The following is a 20,259-nucleotide window of genomic DNA, read 5'->3' as shown; positions in this document are numbered from 1 at the left end:
GAGGCAAAGATATGTGGGCTTCCAGCCAAGAATAAATTATCCAGTAAAACTAAGTAAAATGCTTCATTTAATGGAATTAGAAGACTTTCAAGCATTCCTGATAAAAAGACCAGAGCTGTAGAGAAACTTGGAAGTTCAAACATAGACATTAAGGGAAATATAAAAATGGTAAATAAAAACAAACAGTCAAAGGACAAAACAAGGGTAAACTGCACAATTCAATTATGAGGAGATGAGATGACACATATATCCCCTCTGAATCCCATCATAATCAGGACTCATAGAGAAATTCCAGTTGACAATTCCTGGAAGTAGTTCTGTTATGTCCTGATGACCTTAAAAAAAGAATGGAAGGAAAGAAGAAGATAAATACATTTGGGGGTGTGGTGGGAGGAGAGAAGGAAAAAGAAGGTTGGGAATAATTATCTCATTTAATCAAAGTGTGCAAGTAGACCTCTATACAGAGAGGAGGGGGTGGGGAGAAGTGATTGCCATGAACCTCACTCATCTAAACTGGTCAGAGGGAGGAAGAATATGTACACATGCACAGAAACACACAGTTGGGCATAAAAATACATTTCACTCAACAGGGAAATAGAAGGGGAAGGGTAGATTGAAAGAAGGATTAGTCCTAAACAAAACACACTAAGTTAGGGTATATAAAAGTATTTCTAGCTCTTTCTGAAGTGGCAAAGAATGGGAATCTAATGGTGTGTGCATCAATTGGGAAATGTCTGAACAAGTTCTAGTATGTAAGTGCTATGACAAATTATAAAAGGGACGATTTCAGAGAAGCCTAGAAAGGTTTATATGAACTGATGCAGAGTGAAGTGAATAAGACTGGAAGAACAAATACAATGATGGCAATATGGTAAAGACAAACAACTCTGAAAGGATTAGGAATTCTAATCTGCGTAATAAACAACCGTGATTCCAGAGGACAAATTATGAAACATGCTACCTATCTCCTGATAGATGGAGAGTAGAATGAGATGTGTTTGTTTTTTGGATGTGGACATTGTAGAAATTTGTTTTTCTTGCCTGTACATGTTTGGATCAGCACTTCTGTTTTTATTTGTCTCTTAGTTGAGGGAGGAGGTGGTTAAAGTGGGAATAAGAGAAAGCAGATTTTTGCTGACTGAAAGAAAATATATTTTTTTTAAAAAAACAGTCTGCTGGGGCGACCAGGTAGCACAGTGAGTAAGAGCACCGGCTCCAGTGTTGAGAAGACCTGGAGATTGAATCCCGGGCTCAGACACTTAGCACCCACCCAGAAACACCTGGCCGTGTAACCTTGAGCAAGTTACTTAACCCCAATTGCTTAGGGACGGCCAGGTGGCTCAGCGAGTAAGAGTACCGGCTCCAGTGTCGGGATAACCTGGATCAAATCCGGGCTCAGATACTCAGCACCACACCCAGAAATAACTGGCCGTGTAACCTTGAGCAAGTTACTTAATCCCTATTGCTTAAAAAAAAAAAAAACAGTCTACCTTCGATGAGTTTACAGTCTGCTGCAGGGAGTATGTCATGAGCACATATAAGTATGGCGTAAGATACTCTGGACCAAGACGATTCCAAAGGGCTTATGATGAAAAATACTTTACACTTCCAAAGTAAGAACTGAATGTAGATCGAAGCATGCTTTTTTTTTAAACTTATTTAATTTTCTTGGGTTTTTGGTCTGTGTTCTCTTTAACAAACAATACTAATATTGAAATATGTTTTACATGATTGCGCATGTATAACCTATATCAAATTGTTTGCAATTTCCATGAGGGGGAGTGAGGAAGGAGAAAATCTGGAACTCAAAATTAAAAAAAAAAGAAACTACGGCAACTAAGTGGATAGAACATGTCCTTTGAGTCAGAAGGACCCAAGTTCAAATGCAGCCCCAAACACTTACCAACTGTGTGACCCTGGGCAAATCACTTAATCCTGATTTCTTCTAAAAAAAAAATTAAAAATGAATGTTAGAAATTGTTTTTACATGTAATTGGGGAAAATAAAACACTAAAAACAATAAGGGACTCTAGGATAATTTGAGCAGCTGGGGCAGGAATGAGGGAATGTCTCAGTTTGAGTAGCCAGTTTTTTCCAACCAACTTTTCTCCACTCCCCCTTTTGCACTCTCTGTTCTGGCCAGATTCATTTACTTGCTCTTCCCTGCACCCAAACTCTACTTCCACCACCTCCACTTTGCCCAGGCTGACCGGCACATCCCCAGACTCGGCTTTGTGCTCCTTTCTTCCCTCCAGTTCTTAGAATCTTAAGCTTCCGTCAACCTTGAGCTCAGGTGCTATTTTCTATGGGAAGACTTTATCCTTCTGCTCGTTCTCATTGGCTCTCTCCTCAAATTACCGTTGAGTTTCTTTACTCTTTTCATATAGTCTTCCCCTGCAGAGCGTAAGCTCTTTGAAAGTAGCTTCTGGTTTGCTTTTTGTCTTGATACCCCCAATGCCTTGCACATAGCCGGCATTGAATAAATGATTGTTGACTTGATATTTAAAAAAAAATACCTATATTTCTCAAATGATTCCTTTCTAACTAAGAATAAAAAAGAACAGGAAAGCAGTTCAGCAAAACTAACCAACACATTCACCAAGTCCAACTTAAAGGCATCTTCCATATCCATAAGCTTTCACCTCTTCAAACAAGAGAAGTTCATTTTAATTCATGGCAGTTTTTTATTATAAACCTAGCTTGGAGATGCTTTGGACTATTTAGGTTCACATTCTACTTTCAGATTGTATATTCTGTTTTTGTAATTTGTCTGTGGGGCTATATATCTCTTATTCTGGGCTAATGTTTTTCTTTTTTACATTTAAAATTTTTGTTATTTTGGATCTTACAAACACCAATAAACAAATGCAAAGAACAGAAAAAATTGTATTGCATATGAAACCATGACTCTCCACTACAAGCTTTTTTTTTCAAGTATATAATCAATTCAACACATTGGTTTCAAAGCTCTCCTGCATGATTATGTCTCCTCTGGACTCCTGTTCTTTCTTGAGCCCCCTCTTCATTATGGTGCATTCTTTCAGATGCTTAACTAATACTCTTCTTTCATATGACTTCAGAGGGGCAAGGCCCCACAGCCCTTCCCCTAAAGCATGGCCTCTCACAACACTGCAGCACAGCTGGAAACAATGAGGTGAAAAGAGGGCCTTTATGAAGACACCTCTAAAGCCAAGCTCAAGCAGCTTTCCGGAAGAATGCTGCTGTGAACAGCTTTTCAAGGTTCTGATTACACAGTATAGTGAACACTCTGTTTATTCAATAACAAATCAGAGCAAAACATTTACAGAAAATCAAGGTACAGCATTCACAATGTTACAACTTATCATAGGAGCGGCTAGGTGGCTCAGTGAATAGAGCACCTGCCCTGGAGTCAGGAGGACCTGAGTTAAAATATGGCCTCAGACACTTAACACAAAACTAGCCATGTGACCTTGTGTAATGTAATGCCAAGGAAAGGCAACTTCCCAAGGTTCAAAATACCAGCATAGGTGCTCTCCATTTTATTCAGTGACAAATTAAGAACAGAGAAGATCAAAATATGACATCATTCAAAATACAGCATTTACTAAGTGTGATTAAATAATCTCCAAGTACTACCCCACCCCAGGACCTTACATTCATTCAATCAATTACAAAGTCCCTGTTCTAAATACTACTCCACCCCTAGGCTATACCTTCATTTAGTCCATCACAAAGCCCCTCTTCTCAAATGGAGATTAATTTCCAATCATAAGTAAAGTACATTCATTTGTTCAACCATAGAACACAAAAAGGTCAAAAGTTCCCCACCCCTGGATCACAATTGAATCTACCCCAGAGTTACAATCAAGTTTAAGCACAGCACTTAATACCCAAATGGAGGTCTTTTCTTCATCTTGACAGAGGCAAGTTCTCAGCAATCTTTGTTCCTGGGGAGACAAAGCTTAGCAAGGCCATAAGATACATTGCCAGTGTCTTCATTAATTCATTCTCTGTCTGCAGAACTGTCCTAGGACCCCTGAAAACATTATCAAAAGCCTCTCCCAGGATTTATGTAAACATACAACAAGAAAATCCTTCTTCAGGGCTTCTGAACCAACAGAAAGGTTCCCAGACTCCTGCAACAACAGCACTGTCCTTCACCAGTGGACAGTATTCACTCTCTGTCTGCAGGACAGTCTCAGGAGCTCTTAGCCAACAGCCAGGTTCCAGGACTTCTTCAACAACAGGACTGTCTTTCACCAGTGGACAAATCTGGCAAAACAACATCAAAACAGACAGACAAAGTACCAGCAAAACAGCCATGTCTCCTCAGTCCTTGGCAGCTCTGGGGGCAGGTCTCAAAAGTCCAGGGCGATTCAAGGTGGCCCTCAGCAATCCTCTCAGTCTCTCTCTGCCTCCACGAGGGTGCTGCTTCCAAAAAGTTCTTCTGCCTCTCTCTTGTGTCTCTCGAGATCTACGTCACCAGCTCCTCCCAGTTCAGGACTTTCTTTTCACTCAACAAGTCCATCCCACAGGTGGGATTAACAAGCTCTGGGTTTTAACACAATCAAACCAAAAACCAAGCCAATACAGGGGAATCTTTAAATGCCATTACTATTACACCTTGGGCAAGTCACTTAACCCCGATTGCCCTGCCTTCCCCCTCCAAAAAGCAAAAACAAAACAAAAACAAACAACTTGTCACAGAGAATCAAGATACAGCATTCAAAACAGCTTATCACTAAAATGGCCACATAGTTTTCACCATAGTGGTCACAAAGTTTTGAACAAAGAACAGTCATTTAGTAACTCAATCATTCAACCATCTTAATCATCCTTAAGGAGGTTTGCCTTCTTAAAGGACACCAAGTACAAAAGTCAAAACTCTCCACTCATGGAGCACACTAAGTTACAAATCAATTTCTTATTCAGTCATCATTCAATTTAATCATCAGAAAATACACAGGCCCTCCACCCCTATGTCACTAGTAAATTACAATTTCTCAGTCAATACACAGTATCCAAGTAAAGTCTCCTTTCAGCTTGACTCAGGGTGGTCTCTCAGATTCCCTAGATCCCCTTCCATGGTCCCAGATCCTACCTGGATTCACCAAACTGTCACCTGGGTTCGAAGGCAGGCAGCTCCCAGGTCCTTGTCCAGCTCTCAGAACACTTCCTGTGCCATGCTGAAGCTCACATCATCCAGTCCACCTCAAATCCTTCCCAGTCTCTGTTCCTGGGAAGTCAAGGCTCAACAAAGTCACAAACAGGTTCAAACAAAGTACCAGCATCACAGTCATGCTTCCTCAGTCTACTGCAGCTCTGGCTGGCCCTCGGACTCAGCAGAAGTTTCAGCTGGTTCCCAGAATCAAAATTACTTCATCCAGGTTCTCCAAATAAAAACAATTCTCTCCAGCCTGGGGGGTGGGGCTTTCCTCTTCAGCCTCCATGAAGCTTGCTCCAAGAAGAGATGTGTGACTGAGCAGGGGCTTCACCCAACCCTGCCATTAGTCACCTGTAACCAGTTTCAGAACGCCCATGTATTCCCCACAGTTTTTTTCAAGATGCCCCCACTGGCCATTATCATGATTCTTCCAGAAGCAGCTCCAAGTGTTCTCTTTGTGGAGAGGTGCCATCAGCTGCCTAGCATTCTCCTCATCGAGAGTCCATCTGAGGCATAAGACCCCCCATTACACTTGATGGAAATCTCTTCCCCCCCAGTTAGCTATCCCCCTTCCAGTTTAAACTATATTGATCTTACTTGTGGAAAAAAAATCAACTTTATATAATCAGGATGTCCATTTTATCATCTCTTTTCTCCATCCCTTTTTTGGTCAGGAATTCTTTTTTCCTGTCCATAGGTACAAAAGGTAAGTTCTTCCTTCCAAGGTTGCAGCACACAGTTTCAGTTGTTGCTGTTGTTTCCATACGTTGCTTTGTTTCATGGAAATCTCTTCATACTTTTCTGTATTTGTCATGGTCATAGTCTTACAGCACAATAATAGTTCGTTATACTTGTGTAATGAGTCAGGCCTGTGCTACATACTATATTTCAAATATTTTATGCAAGTAAAACTGCTTAGAATATTTTGATCCAGTGGTAGCTTTTATAAATGTACAAAAAGAAAAAAATCTCAGAAAAGGCTCTTCATCAGTCCCTAGTTCATGGCTTTTTTTGCAGTCATTTAGGAGAGGAGGATTCAATCCATGCAGGAAGGTCAAAAAGGCTGAACCAAAGTGATATAAAATCTGTACCAAAAAACCACCACAAACCAACCCCCTGTAATGACCATCAGAGAATAATAGATGTTAGTGAATTGAAGTAGATTCAGGAGGTACTATGTTTCAGGAAGAATTCTGTAAGTGTAGGGTTATGATATTGCAGCCAGAGTAATTAGCCAGCTAGACAATGGAAAGAAAGAGCAGATCATGCCAATCTCTACAGCTATTCCCTAGCTGTTGGACATTATTTTGTTTCTAGTTCTTTGCTCCTACAAAAAAGTGCTGCTGTAAATATTCTGATATATATGGAACCTTTCTCTTTATCATTAATTTCCTTGTAGTATTTACCTAGCAGTTGTTGAAATTAATTGAATTGAATTGAATTAATGACACTTGCACTGGGCCTTCCGTGGAAGGGAGGATTTCAATAGGTGGGAATAAAAATGAAATGATTCCCAAGCAAGGAGGAGAGTCTATTCCAAGACTCAAAGATGAAAGGGGGAAAGATGAGATTGGGAAACCGACCTATTTCAAACCACTTCCTCCAGAAGGCATCCTTAGATTGGCACCAGTAATCCATATTATAACAAGCCCATGAATGGCAAAGAAGATGCTCTTCTGCATCTTTCTCTCCCTTCTCTTAATTCCTTCCCTTGTCCCCAAATTTATTCAGTGCTCTGAAGTTCATAGATACTCAGCAGATGTTATTAACTTGACAGCTGAACTGTGTGTGTGTGTGGGGGGGGGGGAAGAGGGAGTGTGTGATGGTGGAATTGGGGGAGAGGGAGCTATCTTACTGACTTAAATCCCACCCATTGCATTTCCAGCCCCTTTATTCCTACTGGGTCTTCATTGTAGTCTATTTCTTTTATTTAGACAGTGAATTTTTAGTGACACCAAAGTTCTGTTTGACCTCTCATTGATGGAAGGAAGAAGGGATTGTCAGTCATTAGAGGTTTTGTTTTCCTTCCAGGGAATATGAGAAATATGGTATCTTCACCAACATCTATGTGATTAATGAGCCCTGGTTATACTCCCTGGCCTGGTGTGCTGGGGTTCATTCGGTCACCACTAACACCATCCAGATCCTGAAGAACATTCAAAAGCCATTTTTCTTAATGGTAAGTTAGTTGCGTGTATTGATCTTCCCAACTAGGTGGCATAGTAGGTAGAACATGATGACTGGAGTCAGGAAAACCCAAGTTCAAATCCAACCTTAGACAATTACTAGCTGTGTAACCCTGAGCAAATCACTCAGTCCTGTTTGCCTCAGTTGCCACATCTGTAAAATGAGCTGGAGAAGGAAATGGTAAACCACTCTAATTTCATTGCTAAGAAAACTCTTAATGGGGGCCACAGAGAGTCAGACATGACAGAACAAAATCGATCTTCTCCAGGGTTCTGGTCTAGCAGATATTCCCATCAGAACACCATAGGTTCCCCAAGCTAGAAGAGACCTCAGATTTCATTAAGTCTCAGCCCTGCCTAAAACATAGAAAGCCCTGTTGTTTGAACACCTCTAGCAACAGGGAGTTTACTGTCTACCACAATAGCCCACTTCATTTTAGACACCTCCAATTAGGAATTCTTTTTTTAAAATATTGAGCTGAAATCTACCACTGTATCCTCTCCCCACTAGTTCTAGTTCCACTCTCTAGGGCCCAGCAAAATAAATCTCTTCTCCTCTGTGAGTCAGTGTAGTGCAGTGAAAAAGGTTTTGGATCAGAAGTCAGAAACCTGGGTCGGCTGCATACTCTCCATGTGACTTTGGGCAAGTCTCTCTCTCTTTTTTTTTTTTAAGCAATCGGGGTTAAGTAACTTGCTCAAGGTTACACGGCCAGGTGTTTCTGGGTGGGTGCTAAGTGTCTGAGCCTGGGATTCGATCTCCAGGTCATCCTGACACTGGAGCCGGTGCTCTTACTCGCTGTGCTACCTGGCCGCCCCTGGGCAAGTCTCTTAACTATCTTGCACCACCATTTCCTCAAGTCAAATGGATTAGACTCAATGGCCTTTAAGCTTCCTTCCAGCTCTGGATCCCATGATTCTGTGATCTCTTTAAGTATTTGAAGTCAGTAGACAAATTTAACAGTTTTCTTTGGACTAAACATCCTAGTTTCTCTAGTTCTTCACATGGCATAGTTTCCACACCTGTCATTGTCCTACTTACCCTCCAGTCATTGAGCTCAAGCTTGCCAGTGCCTCTCCTAAAATATGGCATCCAAAGCTGAATGGAGAGGAAAGAGGACAGCAGTGTGTTTATTCTTTTTTTTCCCCTAGAAGTTAGTGTTAAATGACTTACTCAGGGTCACACAGCTCCTAAGTCTCTAAGGGCTCCTGACTCAGGTCCTCCTGACTCCAGGACCGGTGTCCTATCCACTGTGCCACCTAGCTACCCCCAGTGTGTTTATTCATACAGCCTGTTACTGAATTAGCTTTTGTTGACCACTGCCCCTTACTACTAACTCAATATGGAACCCTTAAGACCCTCCCATCCCCACCACAGAGCCCTCTGCACATGAGCAGTTCTTCCATCTTGGCTCTTGAGGACTTCCTAGAGGCTTGGTATACCAGCCAGTACAGGATCTGAGATCCTGCCCCCATGGGGGAATCTAGAAACTCGTTTCTCTATTCCTCCAGCCTTGCAAATTTGTGCCCACCACTGTCTTGTTTGTTTTCTAGACACCAGATGAGTATATGAGAAGGTGGATACTGCTGGACTTCATCTCTGCCTTAGTCATTGTGATTGTGTTTTTTTTCCACTGGTAATTATTTTTTAAGATTCCCAATTATCTGACAAGAATTTCTGGACACCTATCCCCTGCCTCGTCCAGCCTAGTTGGAGATTTGGATTTGAACTCTGACTTCTAGGTGGCCCTGAATGCAGAGCCATTGCCAGGGCCCAGAGTTTATCCCTCTGTTGAATGAACCTGACTTTCTTTCTCTGCTGGTGCCCCAGGGTTGCTGACTTCCTGTTCAAGGAGAATGGTGCAGCTTTAAAGACACAGGTGGAATGGCAGCTGGAAATGGGCATGGGAGGTGTATACATTCTTTCCCATGTAGGCCAGGATGTATTCAGACAGGCCCCTGTGTGGAACATCTGGGCACCTAAGGCCCACTTACAGCTTTTTTTTCACTGGGAAAAGAGAGAGGAAGCTTAGTGTAAAGAATTGAGCACTGGATCATGAAATTAGAGATTTGGGGGGCAGCTAGGTGGTGCAGTGAATAGAGCACTGGCCCTGGAGTCAGGAGGACCTGAGTTCAAATTCAGCCTCAGGCACTTAACACTTACTAGCTGTGTGACCTTGGGCAAGTCACTTAACCCCAATTGCCCTCCAAAAAGCAAAAAAAACCAAACAAACAAAATTAGAGATTTGGGTTCAAATCCAGCCTCAGACACTTATTAACTGTGGGACAAGGAAATGGCAAAGTAGTCTGGTATCTGTGCCAAGAAAACCCCAAATGGGGTCACAAAGAGTCAGACACAACTGAACGTCACTCAACAAGGTAGTCTAAATGATGGAATTGAGGAGTTACAGGTGATCTCATCAGCTCCCATAGATTCAGCTAGCATCTTGATGCAGTGATTTCTCAGATTTGTGTGTTCATCCCCGGCTCTGCTGACCTCCAGTGTCCCATTTCCAGTGCCTTTTAGATATCTTAAATTCAACTGATTTACCCCTAAACCATTCCCTCTTCTAAACTTTCTAACTCCTATTGAGGGCAAGTATTATTAGCAAGCACCCGAACACACCCAGGATGGCTTATTAACACAGGTTCTTCAATCGGCTTTTCTAAATCGAAGATGGCTTTAAAGGGGCTAACGATCTTACTTTAATTAAGATAGGTAAGTACAGATAAGTAGAAAGGAGTGAGTATCCAAGAAAGAATCCCACAGACAGGGTTCCAGTTGTCTAAACAGAATAATACAACCACCTACATACACCACTGAACCAGGAGAGCACCAGCATCTGAGTAGTCGGGGGAATCAAAAGGTTCTTCTCATGAGTGAGCCCCCAAAGTAAAATACCAACCTCCCAGTATATATAGTTTTCAGCTAATAGGCTCAGAGCCAGAAGGCATCACAACCCTGGTGACTCAGTGCCCAATTAGCTTAGTACCAAAAGGTGTGAAAGCCTTCCTGTAAGCAAGCCTCCCCCTTTAGGCAAGTTCCTCCCCAGTGGGCTCTGTGTGACTCAGGATATATCACAGCTGTGAAAGTTGCAAGACATCCATGATTGAAATACCTATGTACCTTTAGACCTGGGAACACAGCTTCTGTTGTAAGGGAAAAGGGGATACGTGGTCACATAGGCCTATTAATGGACAGGGAAGATCTTCCTATTCCATTAACATTACAGGGCACCACAATCCTCATAGTCACCCAGACTTGTTATGACCTAAGTACCATCCTTGATTCCTCTCTCTCACTACACTCATATCCAATCTGTTGCCAGTTACAATTTCCTACCTTCTCAACAAAAGCCCCCTTGTCTCTTGACACTGCAGCCACCCTTATCATGTGTAGGCCCTTATCATGTCATACCAATGGGCTGCTGGTGGATTGTCCTTCCTCAAGTCTCTCCCTATTCCAGGCCACCCTCAGCTGTCAGGTTGCCTAAAGTGAGTCTGATCATGTTACTCTTCTATTCGATAAACTCCAGTGGCTCCCTATTATTTCTAGGTTTGAGTAAAAAATCCTATTTTTAAAATCCTCTGGAACCTGGCCCCTACCTACCTTTCCAATCTTCTTATCTTTATTGCCTCCCCCAGTGATGCTGGTCTCCTTAAGACTTCCTCATAGAAGACACTCCCATCTTCCAGCCCTGGTCCATTTTACTGACTGTCCCCCAATGCCAAAAACTCTCCCCTTCCTCATCCCTGCCTCCTAACTTCCTGGCTTCCTTCAGATCTCAGCTAACATCTCATCTGTAAGAAGTTGTTCTTGATTTCCCCCCTCCTTCCTTAATGCCTAATGCCTCCCCTCTAAATAAATTGAGTATCTCTAATTTATTCTGTTTATATCTTGTTTATACCTAGTTTGCGTGCTGTCTCCCCTATCAAACTATGATGTGAGCTCCTTGAAATCAGAGACTGTCTTTTGCCTTTCTTTGTACCCTCAGCACTTGGCACAATGCCTGGCACAAATAGGTGTTTAATAAAATCTATTTGACTGACTGACTGACTTAGAGGATTGTAGGCATGGGAGACAATCTGTTCAGAGTGGGAGATGGAATGCTGTGTACAGTGAATGGCAAGTAGGTCAGTTTGGCAGCAATATAGGATGTGAAGGGGCAAAAATACGCTGTAAAAATGGGTTGGAGCCACATTGGAAGGGCTTTAAATACTAGACAAAGAAAGTTGTATTTTATTCCAGAGGCAACGGGGAGCTATAGAAGCTTCCTGAGTGGAAGAATGACATTCTCAGAGATGCACTTTAGAAATGTGAATTTGGCACCTTGTTGGCAATGCATTGGGGGAAAAGGAGATTGGGAGCAGAAAGACAAATTAATAGACTATTTCAATAACCCAGGCAAGAGGAAATAGGAACCTAAACTATTATGTGTGAGTGTGGAGAAGGTTTTCTTAGCTTCTAACCACATAGTTCTGTTCATTTTAAATATCCCTGTTTGGCTAAAATACCAGAGGCAATATTTAAGAAAATAGGTGTCCAAATAAAGAGTACCTGCTACTGCATGTAATTCATTTCCTTAATTCTTGCTCCTGATGATTAAATGCAGGAGACATGGGCAGGGAAAAGACTCCTTAAAACACTCTGCGCCCAGTTCCCATTTATACCCATACGTACTGAAAAAGATAAAAACAAGAAGATACTGTAATTGCTAGATGAAAATTCACTGAAGAAAAACAAGGAGATATATCTTAATTTATGACCTTTTCCTTTGTCCTTCCCACCCCAAACATAACAGGTCTCTAAGGGGTCCTTATTCTCCACTCCCCAATTCATTTAAGTATCTAAGAATTTCAGTGACCATCTCTCAAGCATTAGCCAGCCACCATGTTTAATTTATGGCATCTACTTGTCAGCTTCAGCCTGCATCTTTTGGAGAGAAGCTGGTTTTAGTTCTGATTGTTGAAGAAACTAAAAAGGTTGTTGGGAGGCTAGGTTCTAGTCCTAGGTTCTTTACTGATCATGTGATTTTAAACCCCATCTCTGGACCGAAACTACATTCTCACAACTGCTGAAGCTAATGTATTTTTTGTCAGTCTTCATCCTACTTGCTTCTCTGTGATTCTTAAAACTATCCCCTTCTCATCGTGAATACTCTGTCCTCCTCAAACTTTGTATGACATTGCTCTTTCCTGGTTCTCGTCCTACCTCTCTGACTACTCCTCGACCTTTTTGGCTGGATCATCCTCTACCCTGCCCCTAAGTGTGACCATATTCAAACCTCCTCCCCACCCCCTGCCAGTTGCTAGGGCCATGTAGTGGTTGCCTTGAATACATCTTGCATTTACTTGTACATGATTTTTGTGTTTGTATACTCAATGTCTAGCTCATAGGAGGCTTTTGATGATTGTTTACTGAATGCATGAGTGGTATATACAAGAGGTGTTGCGGAGGTCAAAGTGAGATTTGATTGGTATCAGGATGAATACAGGAGAACAAAGTATAGAGGATGCTTCTGAAGCTGCAAAACCAAGATGTCCAGAAGGATGGCCCTGACAGAAATACGGAATGTAGAAAGAGAGGGGCTGGTTTAAAGGGAAGGAGAAGGATCTTACTTGGGGCAGGTTGAAGTTGAGATGCTCAGGGGATGACTAGGTAGATGTGGCAACTGGCAGTTGAAAAAACAGTATTAGGGCTCAGAAAAAATGAGGGCTGAGTACATAAGTTTGGGAGTAATTTGCTCTGTGTATGATAAATGGGATCATTTGGTGAGATCCTTAAAATGGTGTAGAGAAAGAAGAGGGCTTTGATTAGAGCCCTGAGAGATGATTCAATAAAATGGGAAGATGTGGTTAGAATAGGCAGATTTAAGAGAGTGTAGGGTTGACAATAACAACAACAACAACAAAACGAGGGAGGCTACAGTGTTTCAAAGAAAAGAGTGATCATCAGTACCAAAAAAGATGGATTAATAAGGATGAGGACAGAGACAAATTGTTGGATTTAGCAGTCAGATCTTTGATAACCTTGGAGAGAGCATTTTCAGCTGAGTGATGGGATCCCAAGCTTAATGAGAAAAGGTTGAGAAGTGAGTGGGAGGAAAAGACCTGGGAGGAAATGAGGATATAGAAATTCTTCTAGGAGTTTTGCTATTAGAGGGAAGAAAGAGACACAGGATGATAGCTTGAGGGGATGGTGGGTTCAAATGGAAGGTATTTTTTTTAAGAATGAGTGGATAAAGTTTTAAGATTATAAAAAAAAAATACCAGATGACCAAAGGGGAAAGCTCCTGGAAGAGATGGGATCAAGGGCACAGGTAGAGAGAGTTGGCCTTGGCAAGGAGAAGAATCACCTATTTTCCTGAATGGAAGCAAAGAAGAAAAGAGTAAGGGCATGACAATGAAGCCATTTGAGGTATAGCAGTGGGAAGGAAAAGGAATTTTCTCAGTAAAATTATATAAAGTTTGTCGTTTTCCTGAAAAGGATATGGGAATGGAGCAGAAATAGGTGACTTGAGAGAAGAGAAGGTTTGGAATAGCTACTGTAGGGCATATGTTGGGAAGTCAACCAGGGAAGAGTTCAGTGAGGGCCTCATAAAGATTGGATGACCACTATGGCCATTGTCAAGGGGAGCAAGCCCTGTGGTAAAGGGACATGCCATTCTCGCCACTACCAACTCCGCCTGCTACTGATCTGCTCCATATCAACCACTGATGGGCAGGTATACCCAAGAACCCTGGTATAGCAGCATCCCTGGCCCAATAGGCCTGCTTCTAGCCAAGTGACCATTGTCTAGGCTGAAGAATTCTCTATGGGTAAGGGGCCCCACCATTCCTACCACCACCAACTGCCAACCAACTGCCACTGACAGGCAGGTAAGCCCAAGAACCCTGGAACTCCCAGCAGCTCTCCACAGAGTTACCTGCCTGGCTTCCAGCCCGGCTCCCTGCCCAGCTCCTTTAGCCATCATCCAAGGGAGAAATCCCTGAGGATAAGGAGCCCACCATCCCTACCATCCCCAATACCAACTACTAAGCAACTACCATGAATAAGCAGGTAGGCTCAAGAACTCTGGGAACTGCAGCTTCCCACTGCCCACATGCCCTGTGTCTAGATTGCCCCAAAGCATCATCATCCAGGGAGGCAACCCCGTGGTGGAGATGAAACCTGGTTAATGTTCCTCTAGGTGCTACACCTCCAACTTCCTCAGTAGGCATAGATACTTAAGACCTCCAAAATACCATTTTGTGTGCCAGAGGCATTGGCATAGTCAATGGTCTAACATGAGATACTGATCTGGCTTTATTAATGGGAATGACACCAAAGAAGACATGGTTATCTCCCACCTTTTTCACAAGTCCTTTCTTCTCCCACACCCACCCATGATCCCCTCCTGGTTTCTTCTCTTTGGAAATGCTTCCAATTTACTCTTTATAGATCTTATATGTGCCTATCTATCTACATATTATCTCCCCTTCTAAAATAGAAGTTATTTGAGGGTGAGAAGCACTTTTGCACTCTTTCTTTGTATGCCCAACACTTAGTTGAGTTCCTTGCCAGCAAATGCTTACTGTGTGACTGACTGACTTCTTTGTTGCTTTGCCCTAGGTAAAACCTAAAGGTGTTATATACTCTGTTAGACTGTGAGCTTCTTGAAGGCAAGAGTTGTCTTTTTTTATATGTATTCTAGATCTTTTTTTTTAATGCTTTATTAACTTCTGATTTACATCATTCATTTCCATCAGATTTGGAGTTACAAATTTTCTCCCCATTTTTCCCCCACCCATCCCCCCAAAACAGCAGTCCCACAGGATATTCCCACCTCCAATCTGCTCTCTCCCATATTTTCTCCCATACCCATTTCGACTTTTCCAGTGGATCTCTATGCCTCAGTGCCTGTACATCCCATTTCTTAATTACATGTAAGATGGTATTAATAATAGTATATATATACATATATATATATATATATATATATTTGATTTTAAAACTTTCAATCCCAGATTCATTCCCTTCCCCCCCTGCCACCCACCCCCACTGGGGAGACAAGCAGTTCAGTATAAGTTGTACATGTGCGGCTAACGCAAAACAATAACATAGTAGATATATTGTAAAAGACTGACTACATTTCCCTCCCACCCGTTCTGTTCTCTACTTTGATCCTGTCCCTTTTCAAAAGTGGGTGCTTCCAACTTCCCTCCCCCCCAGCTTGCTCTCCCTTCCATCATCTCCCCTCTCATCCCCTTCCCCCCCATTCTCCTGGAGGCTGAGATCCCCTATCTAGTGTGTATTTCCCTCCCTCCTCAAGCCAGATTCAATAGGAATAAGGTTGACCCATTCCCTTCTGCCCTCTTATTCTTCCCCTCCATTGCAACCATTTTCCCCTGCCTCTTCTGTATGAGATAGTTGCCCCACTCTGTCTCTCCCCATCTCCTCTCATTATACTCCTCTCACCTCTCAATTTCACCTTTTAAGTATCATCCCTTCCTGTTCAATTGGTCCCATGACCTCTATCTATGTATACCTGTAAACGTATATACACACATTCACATATGCATTCATATGCCCGCATACCCTCATATAAAGACATATATATATATATATTTCTAATCCCTTCAACTACTGAGAAAAGTTTCATATGTTACAATTATTGTTTTTCCATGTAGGAATGTTAATAGTTCAACTTTGATAAGTTCCTTATGATTTCTTTTCCCTGTTTACCTTCTCATGCCTCTGTTGCTTCTTGTATCTGAATGTCAAATTTTCTATTCAACTCTGGTTTTTTCAGCAAGAATGCCTGAAAGTCCTGTATTCCACTGAATGACCATATTTTCCCCTGAAACATGATACTCAGTTTTTCTGGGTAGGTGACTCTTGGTCTTAATCCCAGCTCCCTTGACCTCCGGAATATCACATTCCAAGCCCTTCGATCCCTCAGTGTAGAAGCTGCCAGATCCTGGGTTATCCTGATTGTGTTTCCACAATATTCAAATTGCTTCTTCCTGGCTGCTTGTAATATTCTCTCCTTAATCTGGGAATTCCGGAATCTGGCTATAATATTCCTAGGAGTTTTCTTTTTGGGATCTTTTTCAGGAGGTGATCGGTGGATTCTTTCAACCTCTATTTTGCCCTCTGGTTCTAAAACATCAGGGCAGTTTTCCCCGAGAACTTCCTGGAGGATGATTTCTAGGTTCTCACTTTGGTCATGGCTTTCAGGTAGTCCAATAATTTTTAAATTATCTCTCCTGGATCTATTTTCCAGGTCAGTGGTTTTTCCCAAGAGATATTTCACATTGCCTTCTATTCTTTCATTTGTTTGGATCTGTTTGACAGCATCTTGATTTCTCATAAAGTCATTAGCTTCCATTTGCTCCAATCTAATTCTGAAGCAATGATTCTCCTCAGTGAGCTTTTGAGATTCTTTTTCCATCTGGCAAATTCGACTTTTTATGGCATTCTTCTCCTCATTGCCTTTTTGAGCTTCCTTTGCCATTTGAGTCAGTCTGTTTTTTAAGGTATTATTTTCTTCAGTCAGGCTGTTGACTCTCATTTCATAATTTTCTTGCATTGTTCTCATTTCTCTTCCCAATTTTTCCTCCACTTCTCTTATCTGCTTCTTAAGGTTCTCTATGGCCTGTAACCAGCTTGTATTTTCCTTTGAAGCTTTTGGTGCAGGAGTACTGACTTCACTGTTTTCCTCCTGTTCCATGCCTTGCTCCTTCTTATCCCCAAAATAGGAGTGTAACGTTGGAATCTTCTGTCTGCTTTGTTTCCTCTGCCTGCTCATTTTGCCACTCAATTATTTGACTTTTGGGCTTTTTGCCACAGTAGGACTCTGCCACCAGACAGGGGAGTTTTCGTCCCAAACGCTGGGGTTTTCTCAGCTGCCAGAGGTATTAGATGGGTGCCCTCTCTGAGGTCTCCACATGCTCTGGCAAGCTGGACACACACCCCAGGACCTCCACCCTAGACTTCAATCCAGATCCAAGCAGGTTAAAGCAAGAGCGATTACCCCTCAGACTGGTGCTTGGTCCCCCTACACTCTGTAGGCCAGGAGCTGAAGCCGCCACGTGGCGCTGGCAGGCTGTGCTGGCCTCTCAGCGGTTTCTCGCCCCAGGGGTAAAAGCCACGCACTCCCACTTACTGGTCCCAAAGTCCAGACTGTACTGACCTCTCACTTTGTCCTTTGTGTCTATGTGTTGATAAATCTGGAAACGGCCACAGCTGCTGCTGATCTGGAGTCCCTCTGGCTGGCGGCTGGTCAGGCCCGCCCTGGGGCTAAAGCCTCGGCGTGGTGCTGGGCTCGGCTCCCAGAGCGTTGCGCTGGCCGATTCCTGCCGGCCTGCCGGGCTGTCCTCAGCGGGAGGTTAGCTTCTCTGTGTCATTATGTGGGTTCTGCAGCTCCAAAGTTTGTTTAGAGTCCCCTTTTTACATGGATTGGGGAGGGTGGAAGCCGGAGCCGCGGGAGGGTCGAGCTTCTACTCCGCCATCTTGGCTCCGCCCCCTGTATTCTAGATCTTAGTACAGTGATTTGCACATTGTGAATATTTAATAAATACTCTCTTATTCATTCATAACACATTTTTATTTGGTCCAATCAGCCCATCCATGTAAACTTGTTGGAGTCAGGGCCTGGCTGATTTTTGCCTTTGTGTTTGTCTCTCCAGCAATCAGTGCCTAGCATGTAAGAGATAATAAATATTTCTTGAATTTAGATTAATATGAACAAAGGCACAGAAATCAATAACGTGTAGTAGGTCAGAGGGTAGCCGGATGTGGTAATGTAGTTATAGGACATGTAATATGTTTGGAAAGGAGCACTATGAGGTATCTAAAAGAGTAGGTTGTTGAGAACCTTGAAGGCCAGGCAAAGGAACTTCAGGAGATAATGAGCATTTTTGGCACGAGTATGGTTTGAAGTGGGGGAGGGAATGGAGGCAGGTAGGCTTTGGGGACATTACCACAATAGGTGGTAATAAGGGCCTACACTGGCCTAGGGATTGTAAGGCTAGGGAGGAAGGGACAAACATGAATGGTGCTGCAGAAACTGAATCAACAGGACGTGGTAACTGATGGAATACGAGAGGCAAGGGAGAGAAAAGAGCCAAAGAAATATTCAACATGACCATTATTTTCACAAGAGCCAAGACCAGCAAAGTCTTGCCTTCTGATGCCCATCAAACTGTTCCTTCAGTACAGCCATATTGTCATCACCATCCCATCCCAAGACCTTTACTCCCATGGAGTCTCTTTTCCAATGGTTGCCCGACTAAGAGGCTTTAGAGATCATCCAAACTTTCCACCTCATTTTATTGATGAGGAAGCTGGAGAGGAGAAACAACATACCTGCGATCCTGCAGTGCGTTTGTTACAGAGTTGGGACTAGACCTCAGTTCTCATAATTGGCAGGACACTGCTTCTTCCACCACACTGGGCTGCCCCTCATGGCTGGATTAGGCAAGAGCCTCCTCCTCTCCTATATTACTGGTCACAGAAGACCACCTCCTCAGCTTAAAGCCTCTATGTCAGGGACTCCTTGCTGAGGGGCTCAGAGTGGGTGGCTCTGCCTTGTCCAGGTTGGCAGATCTGGTTGTAGCCAAATTCAGGCGTCCCTCCCCATGAACCTTCATATGTCTAACCTGCAGTTGCCTCCTCCCCTTTAGGCTCATAGCTTGCTGAAAATCTTTAGAGGTGATCCGTCTTATAGGTCCAAATTTACCTCTTTGGTGATAAGTATCAGAGCTGGAATTCGAACCCAAGTCCAACCCCAAGTCTAGCATTTCCTCCTGTGCCTTGATGCTTTTTTTTGCCTCTTGTTCTATCTTACTTAGGTTATTTACAACTTAGGATTTGCTAGCATTTATATAGCAAGGTATGAAGTGCTTTGCTATGGGTAATGTCATTATTTTAACAATTAAGAGGTAGTAGCTGTTTTCATATATTTGAAGGGCTGCCATGAGGGTTTAGGCTTTTTATCTATTCATCCCCAAAGAGAAGAATGACAGACTTAGACCTGATGCCAGGAGGTGCTTTCTAACAGAGAGCTGCCCCAAAGTGGACCAGGCTTCCTTGAGAAATGTGGTCGGGGGGATGCCCCCTTCTTTGGAAGTCTTCAAACAGAGGCAGAGAATCACTTCTGGGGTGTGTCTGTGCATGGGATTTGGTAGCCCCTAAAATCCCTCCCAATTCTGAGATGCAGTGGTTTTTGGGTGACCTTGCTTCTGCAGATAAACAGCCTCATTCTGTGACTAGTCTGCTTTATTCCAGGTGGAAACAGAAAGGATGGTGTGAATTTGCTCTGAAAAGCTCAAACCGAGGTAGGTAGAGGTAGGACATCTGTGAGGTGAGTCAGCAGGGAAGCCGTGGACAAGCGGTCTCAGGTCCCTCTGAGATTCCCTAACATAGTCATGAGTGGTCCCCAGGAACCTCCTATGGCCCCGCCCCTCCCCGCCACAGGTCACAGCATACCCCTGGCTGCCTCAGTACAGCTAGGCCCAGACTGTCCTGTGATCAATCTCTGTAAACTGCAGTTTTCTTTCCCTTTTCCTTCATCCACCTATAGCATCATGCCCCATACTTTTCTTCTTACCTGCACACTGTGATCTTTGGAGATGGCTATGTGGAATGGTGGACAGAGTCCTGGACTTGGAAGACTGGAGTTCAAGTCCCTTACTTAACTGTGTGTCTCTGGGCAAGTTATTTAGTCTCTCTCAGCCTTAGTTTCCTAATCTGTAAAATGAGGATAATATGAGTTCGTTCATAGGGTTGTTGTGGGGATCAAATGAGATTTTTTAAAATACATGCTTATGTATAGTATTATACATACATATAATACTTTTTTATAATATACATATATAATCTAATATTAGGGGCAACTAGGTGGTACAGTGGATTGAGTGGCAAACATAGAGTCTGGAAGACTCCTC

General features: G+C 42.9%; 1 protein-coding gene across 1 annotated transcript in view; it reads left to right on the top strand.

Annotated features, from left to right (window-relative positions):
• GDPD4 (glycerophosphodiester phosphodiesterase domain containing 4) overlaps positions 1 to 20,259 on the top strand; it is a 120,295-nt gene that overhangs the window by 88,090 nt on the left and 11,946 nt on the right. Inside the window, exons 14-16 of the mRNA XM_069070774.1 lie at positions 7,178 to 7,325; positions 8,884 to 8,966; positions 19,601 to 19,650. Coding sequence (XP_068926875.1) covers positions 7,178 to 7,325; positions 8,884 to 8,966; positions 19,601 to 19,650 — 281 coding nt within the window. The remainder of the gene's footprint in view (positions 1 to 7,177; positions 7,326 to 8,883; positions 8,967 to 19,600; positions 19,651 to 20,259) is intronic.

The sequence above is a fragment of the Petaurus breviceps genome, unplaced genomic scaffold (assembly GCF_028583685.1).
Source record: "Petaurus breviceps papuanus isolate PSGF00001 unplaced genomic scaffold, PetGlider_PUasm1.0 90823, whole genome shotgun sequence".
Classification (NCBI taxonomy): domain Eukaryota; kingdom Metazoa; phylum Chordata; class Mammalia; order Diprotodontia; family Petauridae; genus Petaurus; species Petaurus breviceps.
Note: the sequence above shows the minus strand (reverse complement) of the source record. Positions and strands in the feature narration are given on the sequence as shown.